The sequence below is a fragment of the Homalodisca vitripennis genome, chromosome X (genome assembly GCF_021130785.1).
Source record: "Homalodisca vitripennis isolate AUS2020 chromosome X, UT_GWSS_2.1, whole genome shotgun sequence".
NCBI classification, from domain to species: domain Eukaryota; kingdom Metazoa; phylum Arthropoda; class Insecta; order Hemiptera; family Cicadellidae; genus Homalodisca; species Homalodisca vitripennis.
Window position 1 is genome coordinate 72,321,359 of NC_060215.1, and position 18,633 is coordinate 72,339,991.

At 32.6% G+C, this 18,633-nt stretch overlaps 1 protein-coding gene across 1 annotated transcript in view; it reads right to left on the reverse strand.

The window, feature by feature from the left end:
- Positions 1 to 4,674: 4,674 nt before the first annotated feature.
- Positions 4,675 to 18,633, reverse strand: part of LOC124369192 (leucine-rich repeat-containing protein 40-like) — a 62,772-nt gene continuing 48,813 nt past the window's right edge. The window contains exon 11 of the mRNA XM_046827010.1: positions 4,675 to 10,419. Within this exon, the coding sequence (XP_046682966.1) occupies positions 10,248 to 10,419 (172 nt within the window). The 3' untranslated portion in view covers positions 4,675 to 10,247. The remainder of the gene's footprint in view (positions 10,420 to 18,633) is intronic.

An 18,633-nucleotide genomic window follows, 5' to 3' on the forward strand; every position in this document is an offset into this window, starting at 1 on the left:
CAACATCTTCCCATCATAGTGGTATAGTGAATACAGCAGAATACACGAGCTAAAAGTTCTGTAACTGTTTCTATGATTATACCAAAAGAACCTCAAGTTAAGTTTGGGGAAATGCTCATTTCGCTGGATGCCCTTAAGCCTTATGTAGAAAATAAACTGGCAAAGTTCTCACAAACACAAGAGAAAAGTAAAACGATGTTTTGTTACTTTACGCTTGAATTTAGACAAACAATTTACAAAATCAAAACCATTGTGAACAGTTTTTAGGACATCGAATAAGAACATGAATTCTACTTAGGTTTTAATAAAATATATTTGGTCCTGACTATCCTTTCCCTTGACGTAAAATAAGCAAAATTTATTACTTGTTACCTGCTGTTTACAAATCTAGCACAAACATGTTATTTGGGATATTTGATTCTTATTTTGTTACTATTTTGTGTAAAGCATTTGGTTTTGGCTCCTACACCACATTTTCTACAAAAAGGCAAGAATTAAGGTTTGTAATTGTTGGCCTAAATTGTACACAATTTAATATATATAAACGCTGAAACTATTCTGTGTGTGTGTGTGTGTGTATATATATATATATATATATATATATATATATATATATATATATATATATATATATAAAACAGAATGAAATTCTTTCTGTTTGTTTAATGAAAAAAATAAGTACAAGGCTTTTTAATCATTTCTTTATCAAATGACGTCATAAGTTAGTTATTTTTAATTACTTCTTAGACAATAATTGTTGTACTCTCAGAAGACAACTTTAATGAAAGGTAAGACAGACTTTATAGTCCAGCCAGAATTTTTCCGCTTGGTTTAGAACTGCAGCATTAAACTAACTACTTTGTTAATCATATTCACTATTCAACGATGGAAGAATGTACCAAGGACAAACCAGCAACAGGATAGTCTGTTGTAATGAAGAAGAGTTAAACGGTGTATTGAGAGTTGAAACTTGTTCAGTAGACAGCATTCTTAGGCCTAAAGATAAGAAAGCATTTGAATTGGGAATGTGGCTGGGCTGTAAAGGTCAATGAATTTCAAAGCACTTCTCTATTACTGGTTTACCTTAAAAAAATTATATTCCATAACAAAAATATTTCAAGAGTGATTTTGAATTAAAACATTTTTGAGTTTCCTGATTGATATTTAGTTCATAAAGCATTTGCAACTTAATATTAATAAATTATTTTATAAATTGAATGTAACTGAAAATCACTTTATATTCCCAAAAATACTAAACACAAATTACATTGAGTTCTTTCTGTGGGATTGTTAAATTATTAAATAAAACTTTAAATGTTTTCAAAAAATATATGTTTACTAAAAATATATGCTGATTTACTATATAGCTATAAGCTCATTTTGAAAATTTGAATTCACTACGAAATTCAAATAGGGAAACACCACGTTACAAATACAAATAATTATACTGAAGGAGAAAACAAATATTTATTGAAAAATATAAATCAAATACAATACATATTATAGATTGTAAGTTGGGATAAGTTTAAATGAAAAATAGAATTATTTAGCGATCCTATATAGAAAAATATTAGAAGCCAATAAATGCAGGCCCTAATAAAAAAAACTAGGTTCATTCATCTGAACTGTTGCTGAAAGGTTCTCAAACACAAGGAAATGTTAGCAGCTAGATTTAGTTGTATTTGGTTGGTTTTGGTCAAGCAACCAAATCAAAATGTCACAGCCTTTCTGTTTAGGGTGGTTGAGTTCAGAATAAAGAAATAGCAATTTGGCTGGTTTTTATATAGTGCCTGTGTCTTGAAGAATAAGTAAATGCAATAGATCATGTATGATATTGTGTAAATTATTGTGTTAGGTAAGGTATAATGATATAATTCTGCTTTTGCAATACAGGATAATGTCCAGTTTATTTAATTATATTTACAATAATTTTTAGGATGAAAAGAGTAAACAATTCAGAATCACACCTGCCTATCAGTCTCTGTATGTGTACAAGAAAATTTGTAGTTTTCACTTACAATTACACAAGTGACTTTGAGCCATTTCTCCATCATACTATGAACATCGACATTGATTCAGAGAGTGTTATTATAAGTTAATTTCTAAATTTAAAAGAATTTGAGCTAACAACACTACACTCAAAAGTTTATTCAAAAGTTCAAAATTTGATCTTGTTATTCAAAGTTTAGATAAGCAGTTTAGTGAGAATTCTAACTTGCTGTGTCTTCATGGCCATCTTTGAAACATTTCTACCACTCTTAAACCCGTTTTACTCAGAGCAGACTCACCATAGGCATTTGTTAACAATTTCCAAACTTTGTTACACTTTATTTCATTTTTCATACAAAATTTGATGCAAATTTATTGATCCATTAGTTTAGCAAACAAAAATTGCTGTGTTCATAAAACATGTCTAATCTTAGCAGCTGCCACTTAAAAACTAAACAATGAATACAGCTGGTTATTATACTTCAGGAGCATGAGTACCAACATAATCTTGACAATCAGATTCTCCAAACCCGTGAAACTTTAAAGTTCTCATTAATTTTTTAACACACCTCACAAGAGCTAATAAAGATCTACTAGACGTGAACCTCCAATATGAGAGACCTGACATATTGTGACCAGAAAATATATTATTTCATGTAACCCATGAACAAAATATAACATATATAGTATTTTTTTAATCAGTAAAAAGTCTACTTTCTTTTAACTAAGAAAAAAGGGTTATTGCATTTAAAAAATTGACACGATCCCTAGACCTTCTTCTGCTTACTGGTCTTGAAAAAAATTTTTAATATAATACTTCAAAAAGCCAGAAGAAATTTCATGCTTATTTCATATAAAAAAACGTTCTATTATAGGTACTAATAAGAAAGCTGTGACATTTGAAAATGTTTACTAAAAACAATTTCTTGAGCACAGCGAGTGAATAATGCATCCATTAACTTAACCATATAGATTTGTTAGCCTTGTTATACAACTTTGCCCCTTTAATGTTTGCTGTATCTCTTATAGTTTCCTAGATCCCTTCAGTGTACATAACATTTGAAACACCCTGTGTAATACAATTCATTTTAATACCTGAAAAGGGACTTGATTTCAGCCCCAGGTAGTTTTGGAAATGTAAAAAGGACTCTGGATCTGGTCCAAATCTTTGGAAGGGATAAACAAAATTTGAAAATCTATGGATTTACTTATAAAATCCTTATACTGAATTATTAATTACACAAATGTAAATATTCTTTGAAAAAATCTATTAGCAATAAGTCTAATATAGCTGAGAATTTAAGCTTTTGTACAGAACCTGAGAATTTATGCAAATCCTTTCAACTGACAAAATATTTTTTGCTCCTAGTTTGTGTAAGCATAGCTCTAAAGTGATCGTTCTCACTTATGTGTTGACAGATTTTGTTGAGTTGGAATTTTGGCATAAAAATTACTAAATAGTTGGTCTTTTATATTTAAACTATATACTGGTTATTTTGTGATTTAAGAAACAAAACAACAGTAGAGAGGTTAGAGGGAGCTTCTCCTAACTTCGCCTGGTAAAAAATAAAACTAATTTTGAACAGGCGCCTTTTTGTTAATTTTAAAGCAAATTACGCCATTTAAAAAAATGTTCCTCTTATTTATTACTGCTTATGTGCAAAGTAGTATCTGGTTAGTATATGGTTCTTCTTTCAAGAAATACATAATACTAATGAAGAATGTAAAAGAAAGGTATATTTAATGTATATATAGATATATAAAGATAACAATCACATTATCATTAGCTTTTTGTGTTTATATTTACAAAACTTTACTGTATCAACTTGGCGGTTGATATTAACTACATAATGCTTTTTATGCTTTATTTAATTGACCAGTAAAATTTCTTGGAATTATAAGTACTTTTGTATTGTTTGTAATTAATAATACACAGGTAACAGGTCTGAGTTATATTTCAATGGATGGTTTAATATGTTGTAAATCAAAAACAACAACTAGAGTATAGACAATGGCCAAAAGGAGAATCGATATAACTAAGCATTCCTAGTTGTATATGTATGTAAGAGGTTATCAGGTGATGACAAATCCTGCCTTACTAAGGTACTGGTAATTACACTGGGTTTTACATGGATTTCAAAATCAACTCATTTCTTAAAAACAGGGAGAACAGAGCAAAAATATTAAATTTTATGACCTGTTGAGATATGTTTAAAATAATAAATCTTAATAAGGTGAAACCAAAAATGACAAAAAATAATCTATTTTAGGAAAACTCCATCTAAGATGGTAGTAATTTATTTTGCGGCAATTAATTAAATAGTAAGTGGAATTACTGGTAGAAAATTATAGAGTTTTTCTAAATTTATTCATTAAGACTTTTCTCCAATGATGTCAATTCGTTAAAATTATTGAGTTATTGTCCATCCCTTAGTTTTTCTTGAAGTAAAGGAAACAACAATTACAGCCAGTTAAAAATTAGCTGTCAAATATTGTTTTATTACTTTCATTCATTTTGAGCATTGCTTTTTTCACATCAAGAGCTTTAATTTGAGGATTGAATTAGTTCTGTTCAATGCTGAAAGTCAATAGTTATATAAGAAGTTAAGCATGATAATCTTTTGTTTCTTCTTTCAAGAAATACATAATAGTAATGAAGAATGTAAAAGAAAGGTATATTTAATGTATACAGCATCAATATTTATTTGATCACACAAATGTACAATAGAGCTAAAAATGTTTAACAATAAATAAATAGAATATTATTTAACTAAAAATAATTGTAACACACTAAAACATAATAATACTGGCACTTATTAAAAGAATGGCAATTTTGTATTATATACCTGCATTATATATACTTTCTATTAGTATATTTTTATAACAAGAGTTTTTTAAAGATAAGAATAGAAGAATAATCTAACTTCTAGCATTTTTGCTATATATAAAAAATGAACTGAATCAATTAATAATACTGTGTCCTCCACTCTTCAATTAATAAAAAATGTGTACTATTGGACTTTAAACAAGTAGTTTCATACACGTCCCTACAAAGGAAATTGTTGAAGATACTATACATATCCAATAAAGATTATTGGGTCTAGTATAATGCATTAATAATATTTAAAAACCTGTAGAATGTTCTAGAAATACAACCTTAAGGTAAGGTGATTTACCTTTATCTAGACAAGTGAAGAAAACTGACATACAAACATTACAATTAAACTCTTTCAATCAACCAATAAAAAACCAAATAAAAGATATTTTAAATTAAGTTTCGATAGTTATGACAATTTATTGATCCTAGCAAAATAGGATGATATTCATAATTTATATTAAATACAATACTACCAATATTATTTATTATAATACACTTTTAAAGCTGGAGATATAATTTCAGCCAGATTAGGGAGTGATATAATTATTTATAAGACACAAAGAATCCCTATAATATAGAATTTAAATTTTTAGTTAGTAAAACTAACTTTAATCAGTTCATTTTCAGAGCTTTAAAGGAATGCTCGTACATTACATAGAGCGAAGAAGGAGGCACAGCATACTTGCGTCATAACCATAAATATTTTTTGTGTCATCTAAAAGCAAGATTGTGAGAGGCTGATAGGACAATAACGACCAACACCATCCTAAAATACAATAAAGATACAAACAAGTACATTTGGATAGGTTATTAGTAGTTAAATAAGACATAACTGAACGATTTTACTTCACACCATTCCCAAAATTGTTGTAGGAACTAACAACACTAAATAAATGTAAGACTAATTCACTCTGTGTTCCTTAAACTTGTGTTTATATTACAAGTAAATGAGTAAAAGCTAGTAAGTAAATGAGTATTAAGCTACACTGTTATTACTTGTTGCACAGAACAAAGCTGTAAACTGTATCTAACAAAGACAATAACTACAGAATAATAACATATCCTTAATTATACTTATATTCTGCAATCAATACCACACTTATTAACTTTTACAACAACAAAATCACAAATAAACATTTCTAACTAACCAAAAGGTTTTACTGACACCAACACTGCAGTAAGAGACTGCAAGTCATACACATAACACACTCAATGACCTAGTATGTTAGCCACATGACACCTGGAAAATATAAAGTACAGGTTTTAAACTTAGAAATTATAGTAAATCACAAACAAGCAACCCTTAATTTTAAAAGAAATATTTGATTTTCAGTAACATTACTTTTCTTTGGGATTTTCAATTTTAATTTGCAAGTGTGGGGCCTTTCAAAACATGTGGCCCTGGTCAGTTGGCCCTACCTGGCACTGCTATTAATAAAGTTCACTAATAGATTACTAAGCATAATTTGGTCAACTTTCAATACACACAATGTGAACATTAAGAGACTACTGGTTTTTTTAAAATCTACCTTCCCAAAAATATTACACTTATAATTAAAATTCCTTATCTAGATTCATTTTGACACATTATTTTATCAACAGAAAATAAAACCGATTTAATTAAAATTAAACCACACAACATAATTTACAAGACTACAATATAACATAAATGAACTGCATAAATGTATAGATAATATTACCTGCCCCAAAAGTATAATTTCAAACAGTCCAGATTTTAAAAAGTCAACTCTTGAGAATTTAAAAAAATTTGAATCATATTTAGTTGTTTTAAAAACTTGGTTCCTTCCTCAAGAACGAGAAGACAATCTTTAATTCAATGAGGGGATGGGTAAATGTTAGAGATTCAACTTGTGATATTATTTTAAATAGGAAAAGTTAATATATAGAGTTGTTTTATAAACACAGAGTTTCCCTATATAAATGTTCCTAAATTTTGATCTAATACCAAAATTTTGAACAATATCCATTTCTATCTGCAAATGGTCAAAAATAAATCAGAAACAGACTTCAAACATCATTATAATGTTTTAAATTTCAACAAAAATGTAACTAAAAATAATCTATTTACCACTAAAATACTAAATGTACCACTAACTAAAACTAAGAAGTTGGACACCTTAATTTAAAACTAAAATTGATTCTTTAAATAGAAATTATAATAAGTGGTAATATAATATCCATATATAAGGTAACTTTAAATCAATTATCAGGTACATTATCTAATAGTATACTAGTACTAGTATGTATATATGTCTACAACAGCTGTAAATTTTACAATATATGGAAGTTTAGTTCCTTACCATTAGTAAATTTGATATACTATAAAATAGTCGAAAATATAAATTTATTAATGATGAAAACACTACAAACTACTTTTGAATACACTAAACAAAACAACCTCTAAATTTAAAACACAGCCTAGAGTAGACTATTTTGGAATAACTGTTAATATAAAAAATCAATAAAAATGTGCCTTTATTAATAGTGACCTTCAACTTGTTTGAAAATTACAGCAGAACTAAAATTAACAGTAATAAACTTTAATACTGTATACATCCATGGCACTAAAAAGAACATAAATATTGTAACAATCTTCATATTGTTCTGCTTCTCCTAGTTAAACAGTGTACACGTACAGTAGATCTTAACAAGTATTTTTTCATGTGACCAATCAAACATTTTTTAATGATCAGTAGTGAACAAAGTATTTGGAACATTTTTAATGTAAGCTAGGTTAAAATTTACCACTGCCCAGGATTGTTAAAATTTACAATTTCTTTTGGAAAGTTAAATATTTTAAAAGTATGAAGTATCTAATTAATATGTATTACCTTGAGTAATTCATATCTATGCCAATTAGATATTTCTTTGGGCCGAATGTCAAGCAACAGGCGAACACAGTGCCCTGCAGCAGGTTCAAGAGGAACACTGTGTTGGCTGTGCCAGGTTGATAGTTTATATGTCCTGGGGTACAAGACCCAGGAGACAAACAAGGGATGCGGACCAGGGTTAGACCAACAGGCAAGCACTGTGCCCTGCAGCAGGTTCAAGAGGAACACTGTGTTGGCTGTGCCAGGTTGATAGTTTATATGTCCTGGGGTACAAGACCCAGGAGACAAACAAGGGATGCGGACCAGGGTTAGACCAACAGGCAAGCACTGTGCCCTGCAGCAGGTTCAAGAGGAACACTGTGTTGGCTGTGCCAGGTTGATAGTTTATGTCCTGGGGTACAAGACCCAGGAGACAAACAAGGGAAGCGAACCAATAACTTAAACATATTAATCTAATAATTGAGACCTTGATGAGTAAAGTCATAAGAACGAAATATAGTTCAAATATACAATACTACACTCTAGCATTACTAGAACTGCATGGTAAAGAGAGTAAATATTGATACCTAATTTGTTACTAGTATATGTCAAATAATAAGAAAACAAACTGTTTTCTTTTTGCTAAATTATCACTTTCCAGTGAATTAACAAGATCTAATAAAATGTTATTGTATAATTTTTCAGTTTATTTTTTAATGATTCTAACAAATTAGATATCAGTTTTTATGAACTAGACAACGTTTTATACATCTTAATATTTAAAAATGTATGCAACCCGTTTTAAGCTAAATAAGGCATGAACAAGTAGTTGAAATGTCACTCATCGAGCAACAACATATAAATCAAACAGTGCGACCTACAGTTGAGCGATACATGTAAATAATTATTAAGTGCATAAAATTTGATAATTCAACCTGAATCACTTTGTACACTGATTTGTAACACTAAATAAATGATGTGAAGAAATCTATGAAAAAAGTAGTTTTTAATTAACGTTGTAGATAGACACCTACGCAGAGTGAAGAAGGTGTAAAAAAAACCTTATTGTTTGTTTTAATGCCAGAAGCATTTACTGGCTTATCTAAAACATGAATTAACATATTGTTTGTATGTTATATGTTTGAACTAATTTGTCAGCTTGATGGATTAAAAAATTACCAATTATTAAAAAATAAACAAGTCAAAACATGGATTGTTAGTTACTGCAGTGAGCTTCTATTGAATAAAGTCAATAAGTATAAAATTAAACAATCAATGTATTATAGACTAAGACATCTAAAAGCATATTCCTACTCAAATTTCTATCAAGGTATAAAACATTTGAATTGGGATACCAACATTTCAACAATAATCAGTATCTAGTGTTAGTGTAGTATTGATACAGATAATAGTACACAAAAATAGTGGACAATGTGGTTATAAGATACTACGTATTTGGTAGATTTATAGTTTTAAATAAATATTCATTTATTAATATTTACTTAATGTAAACTCAATATTTTTAAAACTGTTAACTGATAGATTGGAACACAAGATGCATGACACTGGTGCTTTTCAAACATATGAGTGATAATTTTATGGTTACAGGTTGGATAAGTTTAAAATATAGTTTAATTAATACCCATTACTATATTAGTTAGTTATAATTATTCTTTATATGCTTCTTAAAATTAGTTAAATTTATTTTAATTATGCAATCACAAGTGATTTTGTAATCCTAACTGCCATTCTTATTTGTTTACTTGTATATGCTCCATGGATATTATTTAAAATCTCAAACTGATATCAACTAGATCATACTCAAACTATTGATATTACTTTATATAAAAGGAATTAACAGTCTTTTTCTTTTCCACTCTAAAGAACTCATGTAAGCAACATGAATTAACAATGATTCATGTATGGCTTTAAGGCCCAAAGAACACAAATTTAGAGAAACTGTTGAGTTGTTGGTGTTCCATTTCAAATGAGCAGTGTACTGTGGCAATGTTATATATAATATATAACAAAAAGTGTAGACAAACTGCTTAACACATTCACGACGACGACTTATTTCCGGACTTTTTTAGTTCCTGTTGAATTTTTCAATAATAATTGCAAAAAACTGTAATATTTTTTTACTTTAAACATATAAGTATAGTGAGAACAGTATGTAGGATTCACAATTTTACACTAAACAAATTATTTCAATTTGTTTTTCCATGTTTCTTTGTGTATCTAAAGGAGTACTTAAAAATTAATTTACCTTAAAAATTACGCATTCGTCCTCCAGACATGGTGCACGATGTCTGAGTTATTTATTTTAGTGAGGAATCAAATGTAACAAACCACCAAGACAGGCAATCAATAAAATCACAATTAGGAAATTCTTAACAATGACGTGCTTTACGAAAGCCTGTATGTACCCAATCAGTACACAACGGCAGTTTCGAAAGATCGCGTGTACCCGATAGGGTACATGTCATCATGAACGTGTTAGGAAAAATTAATAATTAAAAAAGGAAATATAAAGTAAGTTTAGCTTGAATTTAAGCTATAAAATATGACACACTTGTAGGTTCATTTTTTTCCAAGCCGCCTCCTTCTTCCTTTTTGTCTTCTGGTAACTTGTTCCGCAGATAAGCCAAAACAGTTTCAGTACCCTTGGATAAGACTTGGTAACTTGGCTGACGGAATTTGTTCCCTGTTACTTCAAAAGATCTGTAAAACAACAGTAATTTAATTGTATTTAAGCAGTAGTGATATTAACGTATTGAGATCGAATTGCTGATCATATACAGTATAAAGTAGATGAAGTTTTAATACTTCAATGGTCACAGGTTATGTAAAGTAGACCTGAAAATGTAATTTTTAATGGTTTTTGTGTATATCATTTACAATAATCAATATTTTGGTTCAAAATGAAGCCAAGTTAAAAGGTCACTCATCAAGCAACAGATACATCACACAGTGCGACCTACAGTTACATGGTGTAAATGTATCAAAAATCTGCAAACGGAAACATTATCATTGTAAACAGACGGATGTAAACTCACAAAATTGTCTACAAATGGTGAAGTTTTAATAAGAAAAAAGGAGGTAATAACATTGTATTAGGAGTAACATGTTTTGTTCAAAATTAAAAAAAAAAAAACAACTATGCTATACCACATGTTGTATTTAATTGAAATTACACAAGTCTTGCCATGCAGATTGAATTAGAATTGATTGTTAAATTTGCGAATAATATCAATTAATACATCAACTAGTTAATGTACTTATAACTTTGTTACACGTAAGCGATTATTTGGTTGTGTTGATCCCAACTTTTTGATGAGAAAACAAGGTTATTCATATATATATATATATATATATATATATATATATATATATATATATATCATTGTCCTGATGAGACAATGAGAATACCTCTTCACCTAGATTACACCGTATTTTGTAGCCTTTGTATATATAAGGTGGGTGAGGTGTCCTGATAGCTTACCTCAGAAGTATTTTTTAGCATTTTTAGCAGGGCACTGCACTTTCACTACTCAACCACTGAGTAAAACTGAGGTATAGAGCAGGTATAAGGATTATTTATAACCTGTCTTATCAAGTCAAGGTCAACTGATAACCACTCTGCCTTCAACATATTATATGTACAATGACATTAACTGATTTCTGCTTTTGTTTGTAAATAGAGAGCTCTTCAATACCACTTTAAAAAGCTATAATTATAATTCATAAGCATTCAGTTTTATTTGGAAATATTTTAATAAAAATAAAAAACTTATTGACAAAATATTTTGCTTATGTAGAGTGATGAATTTAGTAGCTACTGACATGAGAAATACAGAGATTATATAAATAAAATTTAATTAATAAGGCTGATTTATAAGTGCTATTATTAGATTGATTAAAAAAAATTCCTTTCTGCAATTTTCAATATTGACAGTAACAAAGGCTATTTAAAACAACATGACCACAAAAGTATTGTTTCGTGTGGGTGAAATTATTTTTGGCAAAGTAAAAGGCTATGCACACTGGCCTGCCATTATCAATAGCATAGAAGAAAGCTTAAAAAACAAAACAGTACAATACATCGTAACCTTTTTTGGCACAAATGAGACTGGAACAATTAAACAGATAGATATTTTCAAATACATGGAAAATATTGAAAAATATGGGAAACCTAAGACAAATAACAACAGAAATGTTAAATTTAATAATGCTCTTCTTGAGGCAGAAAGACATTTAAATTCCAACTCCTCTCCTTGCTGCAACACCAAAATTGAAGAACTGCAAGAAAAAATCCTTAACCTTACAGCAGGGGACGATTTGGATCACGATACATCGCTCTCACTAGCAGCTGAGGTAGGTAATGCACTGCTCACTGAAAATACTCTTCTCAAGCAACAACTATATAACTTGAAAACACAGAGATCTGAGTCTCAGCTAGAACGAGAAGACAAAATAAAGCTGGCAGAAGAAATCACAGGAGAGCTTAAAGGAAAAATCAGCATGTTGGAAAAAGAAATGGAATTTATAAAAACGAAGCTAAAAAGTGAATGTAAACTTAGAGAAGACATCATTCAACAATCTGAAAATGAAAAATGCTGCCTTTCAACACAAATAAACAATGTACTCTCAACTAACTCAGATCTTCGGAACAAAATAAAACAACTTGAAGATGAAACAACTGACAAATCTTTGTTAATCAACTCCCTTGATGAGGAAAACTACCAACTAAAAGGTGGCAAACACAATCTAGAAATAGAACTAGAAGAAAATAAGTCCCTTGTCAAAGAAATCTTAACCAAGATATCTGAGCAAGAATCAACTGCAAGAAAACACCTCAAACATCTTGAAAATATACTTAAGGCAGCAAACCCCCAACTACTTTCTAACCTCCCTCATGAAACCAACCACCATCTGAATACTCAAAAAAACAAGCACATTTATAGCATCTCACTTAAAGTTGCAAAGAACAAAATACTACAGCTACAATGCCCTACACTTGAAGAAGAGTTAGCTCAAGAAAACCAATTCAGTACCAATAATACGTCCCTAAACAAACAATATTACACAGCTTCTGAAGTTGAACATGTAAAAGAAGGAAATTGTCAAACTCTAACTACAAATACTACTTTAACAATAACGGAGGGAACCAGCCAAACCCTGACCAAAAAACTGATGCAAACAATAATAACGGAGGGAACCAGTCAAACCCTGACTAAAAAACTGACACCTGAAAAAATACAAGTAAATATAACCGAAAGAGACAACAGCACTCTGACTAACAGAGCTGATGAAAGAGATACTAGCAAATGCAAGCAAACATTCATTAAAAATCCTCCACAGAACTCTTTCATAAGGTCACATGGGGAAAGTTATGAAGACTTCCTTTCAAATCATATAAACTTCTAGAAATACCTCATAAACATGAAGACCAGCTGCTACAATATAGAACACAATACTTTGTTGGAAAATAACGAAGATAAAATCCAGGATAATTTTTTAGTCAAAGCCAAACAACCCAAAGAGAAACACAAAAGTTACATAAATTACAAAACAGTAACATTTTGGAATCAGGACTACAAGAAAATACTTATGAACAAAAACACAAACAAGTTGGATCAAAAATGAAATACACAACAAATACTGGGAAAAACATAAAACTATTACACCAAAACATAAATTGGCTTTCAAGTAAAATAGACAGATTATCCCATTTTTTAAATGATAATGATCCTGACATATTAATATTAACAGAACATGGCCTTACACAAGAAAACCTAAAACAAACACACATTGAAGGCTTTTCACTCATTGGTGGCTTCACTAGGAAAAGGCACTCCAAAGGAGGTGTGGCAGGATATGTAAAGCAGGGCCTTGACAAACATGTAAAGCTCCTAGGCACAAGTGAAGATAATACAGAACTAATTTGTGAAACTGCCACTTTTGAGATAAAATTCAGGAAGAACATTATAAAAGTACTTGCTGTGTATAGACCATCAAGTGCAAACCTGGATCATGCCATTAACATACTAACACATGAGCTAGACAAAGTGCTCGAAACAAATGCTCCCATAGTAGTTATGGGAGATATAAATGTTGACAATTTACAACGAACAACACAAATGACAACCTTAAGCTAGAGGAACTTCTCACTTCATTTGACATCAAAAGGATGCAACTACCTCCAACAAGAATTACACATGAATCTTCAAAATCAATAGACTGGATATGCACTAATTTGGACTCCTAACTCAAACAGACAGCAGTCATTAACGCAGGCCTCTCAGACCACACAGCACAGTCTGCCATAATTAACACCTTTAAAATCAACAAAAGTAACGATAACGTGGAAAAGAGAATATTTAACAAAAGATCAATAGAACAGTTCAAACAGTCTTTAACTACACAAAGCTGGGATTCTGTTTTGCAGATTGAAGACATCAATCAAGCATACGACAACTTCCAGACCATTATACAATCCACACCAAATAACACCTGTCCCATTAAACTCTCAAAGTTAAAAAACATACTCACACACAGACATGGAATTTGGAATGCGCTAGACTAAAAAACCTATATGTCCAGGCCCTAGAGAGGAAACAGTGTACTGGTCGAACTGAAGATAAAGCAGAAACAGCAGCCAGGAAAAAAGAATACGACCAGAAATTCAAAATGCTGAGAAAAGAAAATACAACATCCTACATAGATAGAGCAGACAACAAATCCCAAGCATTCTGGCATGTAATAAACACAGAACGAAAAGCTAGCAATAGTGCAGATAAACAGATACACCTTCATACAAACGGAAAAGAAATTTGTCAGCCACTGGAAGTAGCAAACTGTTTCAACAACTTCTTCTCTACAATCGCACAAAGAACACTCCAAGATAGCCATAATAATACAAACCACATCACACAGCAGGACTTGCCATCACCAACAATAAATAATTTTAAATTTCAACCTGTAAATCAGAAAGATATAGAAAAAATCATAGACTCCCTAAAACCAAAGACATCAGCTGGTATAGACGAGATTTTATCAAAATTAGCTAAGACTTGCAAAGCTGAACTATGTGTCCCCCTAGCAGATATCATTAATAAATCATTCAAACAAGGAATTTTCCCCAATAATTTAAAAATAGCCAAAATCTATCCCAAATACAAGAATGGACCTCATACAGACACTGTCAGTTATCGGCACATTTCCCTGATCTCTACTTTTACTAAAATTATAGAAAAAGCAGAACTTGAAAGACTACTAAAGCACCTTGAAAACAACAATCTGCTAACACATCAGCAACATGGGTTTGTAAAGGGAAGATCCACAGCCAGTGCTCTAATGCAACTGATAGAATATATCATCGACCAGCTAGATGAGGGCAGTAGTATACTTTGGCCGTTCCTGGGACAAAGCACCTGAGACCGGTTCTGGGAAAAACCGTGTGAGACCGAATCTGGGACAGAATTTTTTAGAGAGTGACTAAGAGTGTGAGTATGGGTAGTCAGAACCGCGCCGCGCGAATCACCACGCATGTCATCGCTGTCCCGCCACCGCGCAGACACCACGCGTTGTTACTGTAAGTATACAAGCAATCGGCACGCGCCTCGTCATCGCCGCGCCGCGCGACTGCTGAACCGTCACCGCCAAGCAATTGGCACGCGCCTCGTCAGCACCGCGCCGCGCGACTGCTGAACCGTCACCACCACCGCGCCGTGTGAGACACCGCGTGTTGTTTCTATAAGTATACAAACAATCGGTACGCGCCTCGTCACTGTCCTGTCACCGCCGCGCCCGCGAGACACCGCACCTTACTCATCCCACTCACCCACCTTCTTCCTACTCCTCTTCCTTTCAGAGTCAAATGTATTAATAATGCTATCATCCCTCCTTCCACTCATCCCACCCTCTTCCTACTCCTCTTCCTATTCTCATCCATCCATACCTCATCCTTTTCCATCGTCAATCGCCCATACAGTAAGAGAGTAGCCAGCTCTGTAATAATGGCGTTTTCTCCTGCTAGCAAGCAAACAGCATTTCTCAATGCTACGGATGGTCTTCGAAGATCATCAGTGAAGAAATGTCCGAATTGTGGAGCAGAGGTTACTGCATCTAACCTATCCCGCCACCAAAAAACAAAGAAGTGTATGTCCGCGTCAAATCCACCAGCTTATGCTTCTTCCAACGGATTCAATGAAAAACCTCCTTCGATGAAACAAGTATCTTCAAGGTGTGGTGCTGAAGTCAGGAACTCCTCCATGTCCCGCCATAAAAAAAACAAAGAAATGCATGTCCACGTTAGACAGACAAACTCCGGATTTTGATATGTCTATGTTGGAAAACTACGCTGATGCTGTGAGTGAGAATCAATTCCAGAACGTGATTGCTGATTTTGATATGTCTATGTTGCCAGAGTCCTATTCAAATCTCAGATCTGAAGAACAAGACGCGATTGCTGATTTTGATATGTCTATGTTGCCAGAGTCCTATTCAAATCTCAGACCTGAAGAACAAGACGCGATTGCTGATTTTGATTTGTCTATGTTAGACACTCCAGATTTCTATTCCAAAATTAGAACTATAATTGGTCCATCTACAGCTGACGCTCCAAAGTTTGAACCACCAGTAAAAAGGATACACCCCGATTCATTGAAAATTAAATCAATACTTGGTCCACCACCATTTGAAGTTCCGGATAAGTCAGACTATTCACTGCATATACCATATAGTCCTGTATACCATTCACCACTACATATCCCAGAGAGTCCAACATACAACGTGCTTAGTCCGACCGATGTACGTGCTCAAATAAAACCCCAGAAGAAACCATGTCCAAAATGCAGTAAGGAAATAACGGTTTCCAACATGGCTCGGCACCAAAAATCTCAGAAATGTGCCAGAAACCAGCATGGTATGACATATAACGAACGTCTGAAAAAGATGGAAATCAAACCAGCTCCTAAAAGTAAAATGTGTTGGATTTGTGAAACACCAATAGAGTCATCCAACTGGAACCGTCACAAACAATCGAAACGCTATATCCGCTTGTCAGCACTTCATGAAGGTCCTCGATACAGGAGTGAAATATTACCCATTACGAGACTGACACCAAGACTGCCGGCACCCACTCCAGACATCAACATGCTGGTAAAGAAATACCCAAAACGACCAAGGGAAGTCAAACAAGTACCGAAGGTCAATACAAACGATATAGCTCTTAAAGCGATGATCCGAAAACCGACTAGACCACAAAAGATTCCTACAGGTGTGAAAAAGATTATTAGTGAGACACCGACTAGTACAATTAATAGTGAGAATTCGATTAGCCCTACCATGGAAGAGAGACAGCTTCTGTCTGAAACAGAATCACCTTCAACACCTCATCTGGTTCCGGTACGTATTCCAGAGGAGTCACAGACAATACTTGATGAAATATCAGAAGTCCAGTCGGCATTCACGGGAAGATTGAAAACGTATGTGATTATGAACAAACGTGGGATCAAAGATCCAAAAATGTTTCTTGAGATATGCAAACCACTCGTTGTTGAAAAACTTCAGGAAGCTGTAATAGAAAAAAATCTTAAGGTAAACATGGTTTATCATGCTGAATTCAAGAAAATAATAAACGATGTGGAGGTGACTCAAGTCGTGAACTTTAAAACAAAAAATAAAATTCTTTACTCGACAACGTCTCTGTCTGACTATTATAACTCAGCAAAACTTAAGATGTTAGTTAAGATGGAGGAGTTTGAGGCAAACGGTTCTCAATGGTCACTAAAAAGTGTGAAAGACTTGGAGATCAGAGTCAACCGATACGTTCCTTTTCACGGATCCAGCTATGTGGTTCTACCAAAACAGATTCAATCCAAAAAGGCTGTTATTAATGTAAAAAAAACAAAGATCAGAAATGTTTTATGTGGTCTATTCTGGCAGCTTTACATCCAGTTAAGGTTCATCCAGAAAGAATCAGCAATTACGAACCTTTCAAACGAGAGCTGCTTCATGCACTAGCAACTTGCGAATGCCCCATGAAACTTGATGGTATAGCAAAGTTTGAAAGACGTAGTGGAATTTCTGTTAATGTCTATGCTTATGATGACAAGTTCGATATATTCCCGCTGAGAATAACTGATAACGAGGTGGAAAAACATGTTAATCTACTGTTTATCAGAGAAAAAACAAACACTCACTACTGCTGGATCAAAGATATGTCCCGTTTGGTTAGTTCACAGATCTCACGAAATGGACATAAGATGTGGATATGCAATAGGTGTTTGCAACACTTTACGAGAGAGGATTTACTCATCAAGCATAGAGAAGACTGTAACACACACGATGCTGTGAAATTGGAACTACCAGAGCCAGGAACTGTAATTAGATTTAAAGATTTCAATTGCTCAATGAGAGTGCCCTTTGTGTATTACGCAGACTTTAAATGCTGTCTAGCACCTATTTCAACATGTCAACCGTGTAAAGTGGATTGTAATGGTAATCATCAGTCGTTCACTATTAAATATCAGAAACATAATGCCATTTCCTTCTGTGTGTATGGGGTGTCAGAGGGCGGCTTTTCCAAACCACCGATTAAATACTTTGGAGACGATGCTGCACATGTATTTGTAAAATCATTGATTGAGGAGTCGATAAGGATTAATGAACTTTACAAGAGTGAAGCAATAGTCCCCATGCAGTTGATGACAAAAGAGCAACAGGAAATGTTTGAATCTACTACTACGTGTCATATCTGTGGAAATTATCTTGGTGATGATCGTGTTAGAGACCATAACCATTTGACGGGTTTGTTTAGAGGAGCAGCTCACAACAAGTGTAACATCAATTTCAAAAAACCTAGGTTCATTCCTGTTTTCATTCATAATTTAGCAGGTTACGACACTCACCTATTCATTAAAGAGTTTGGTA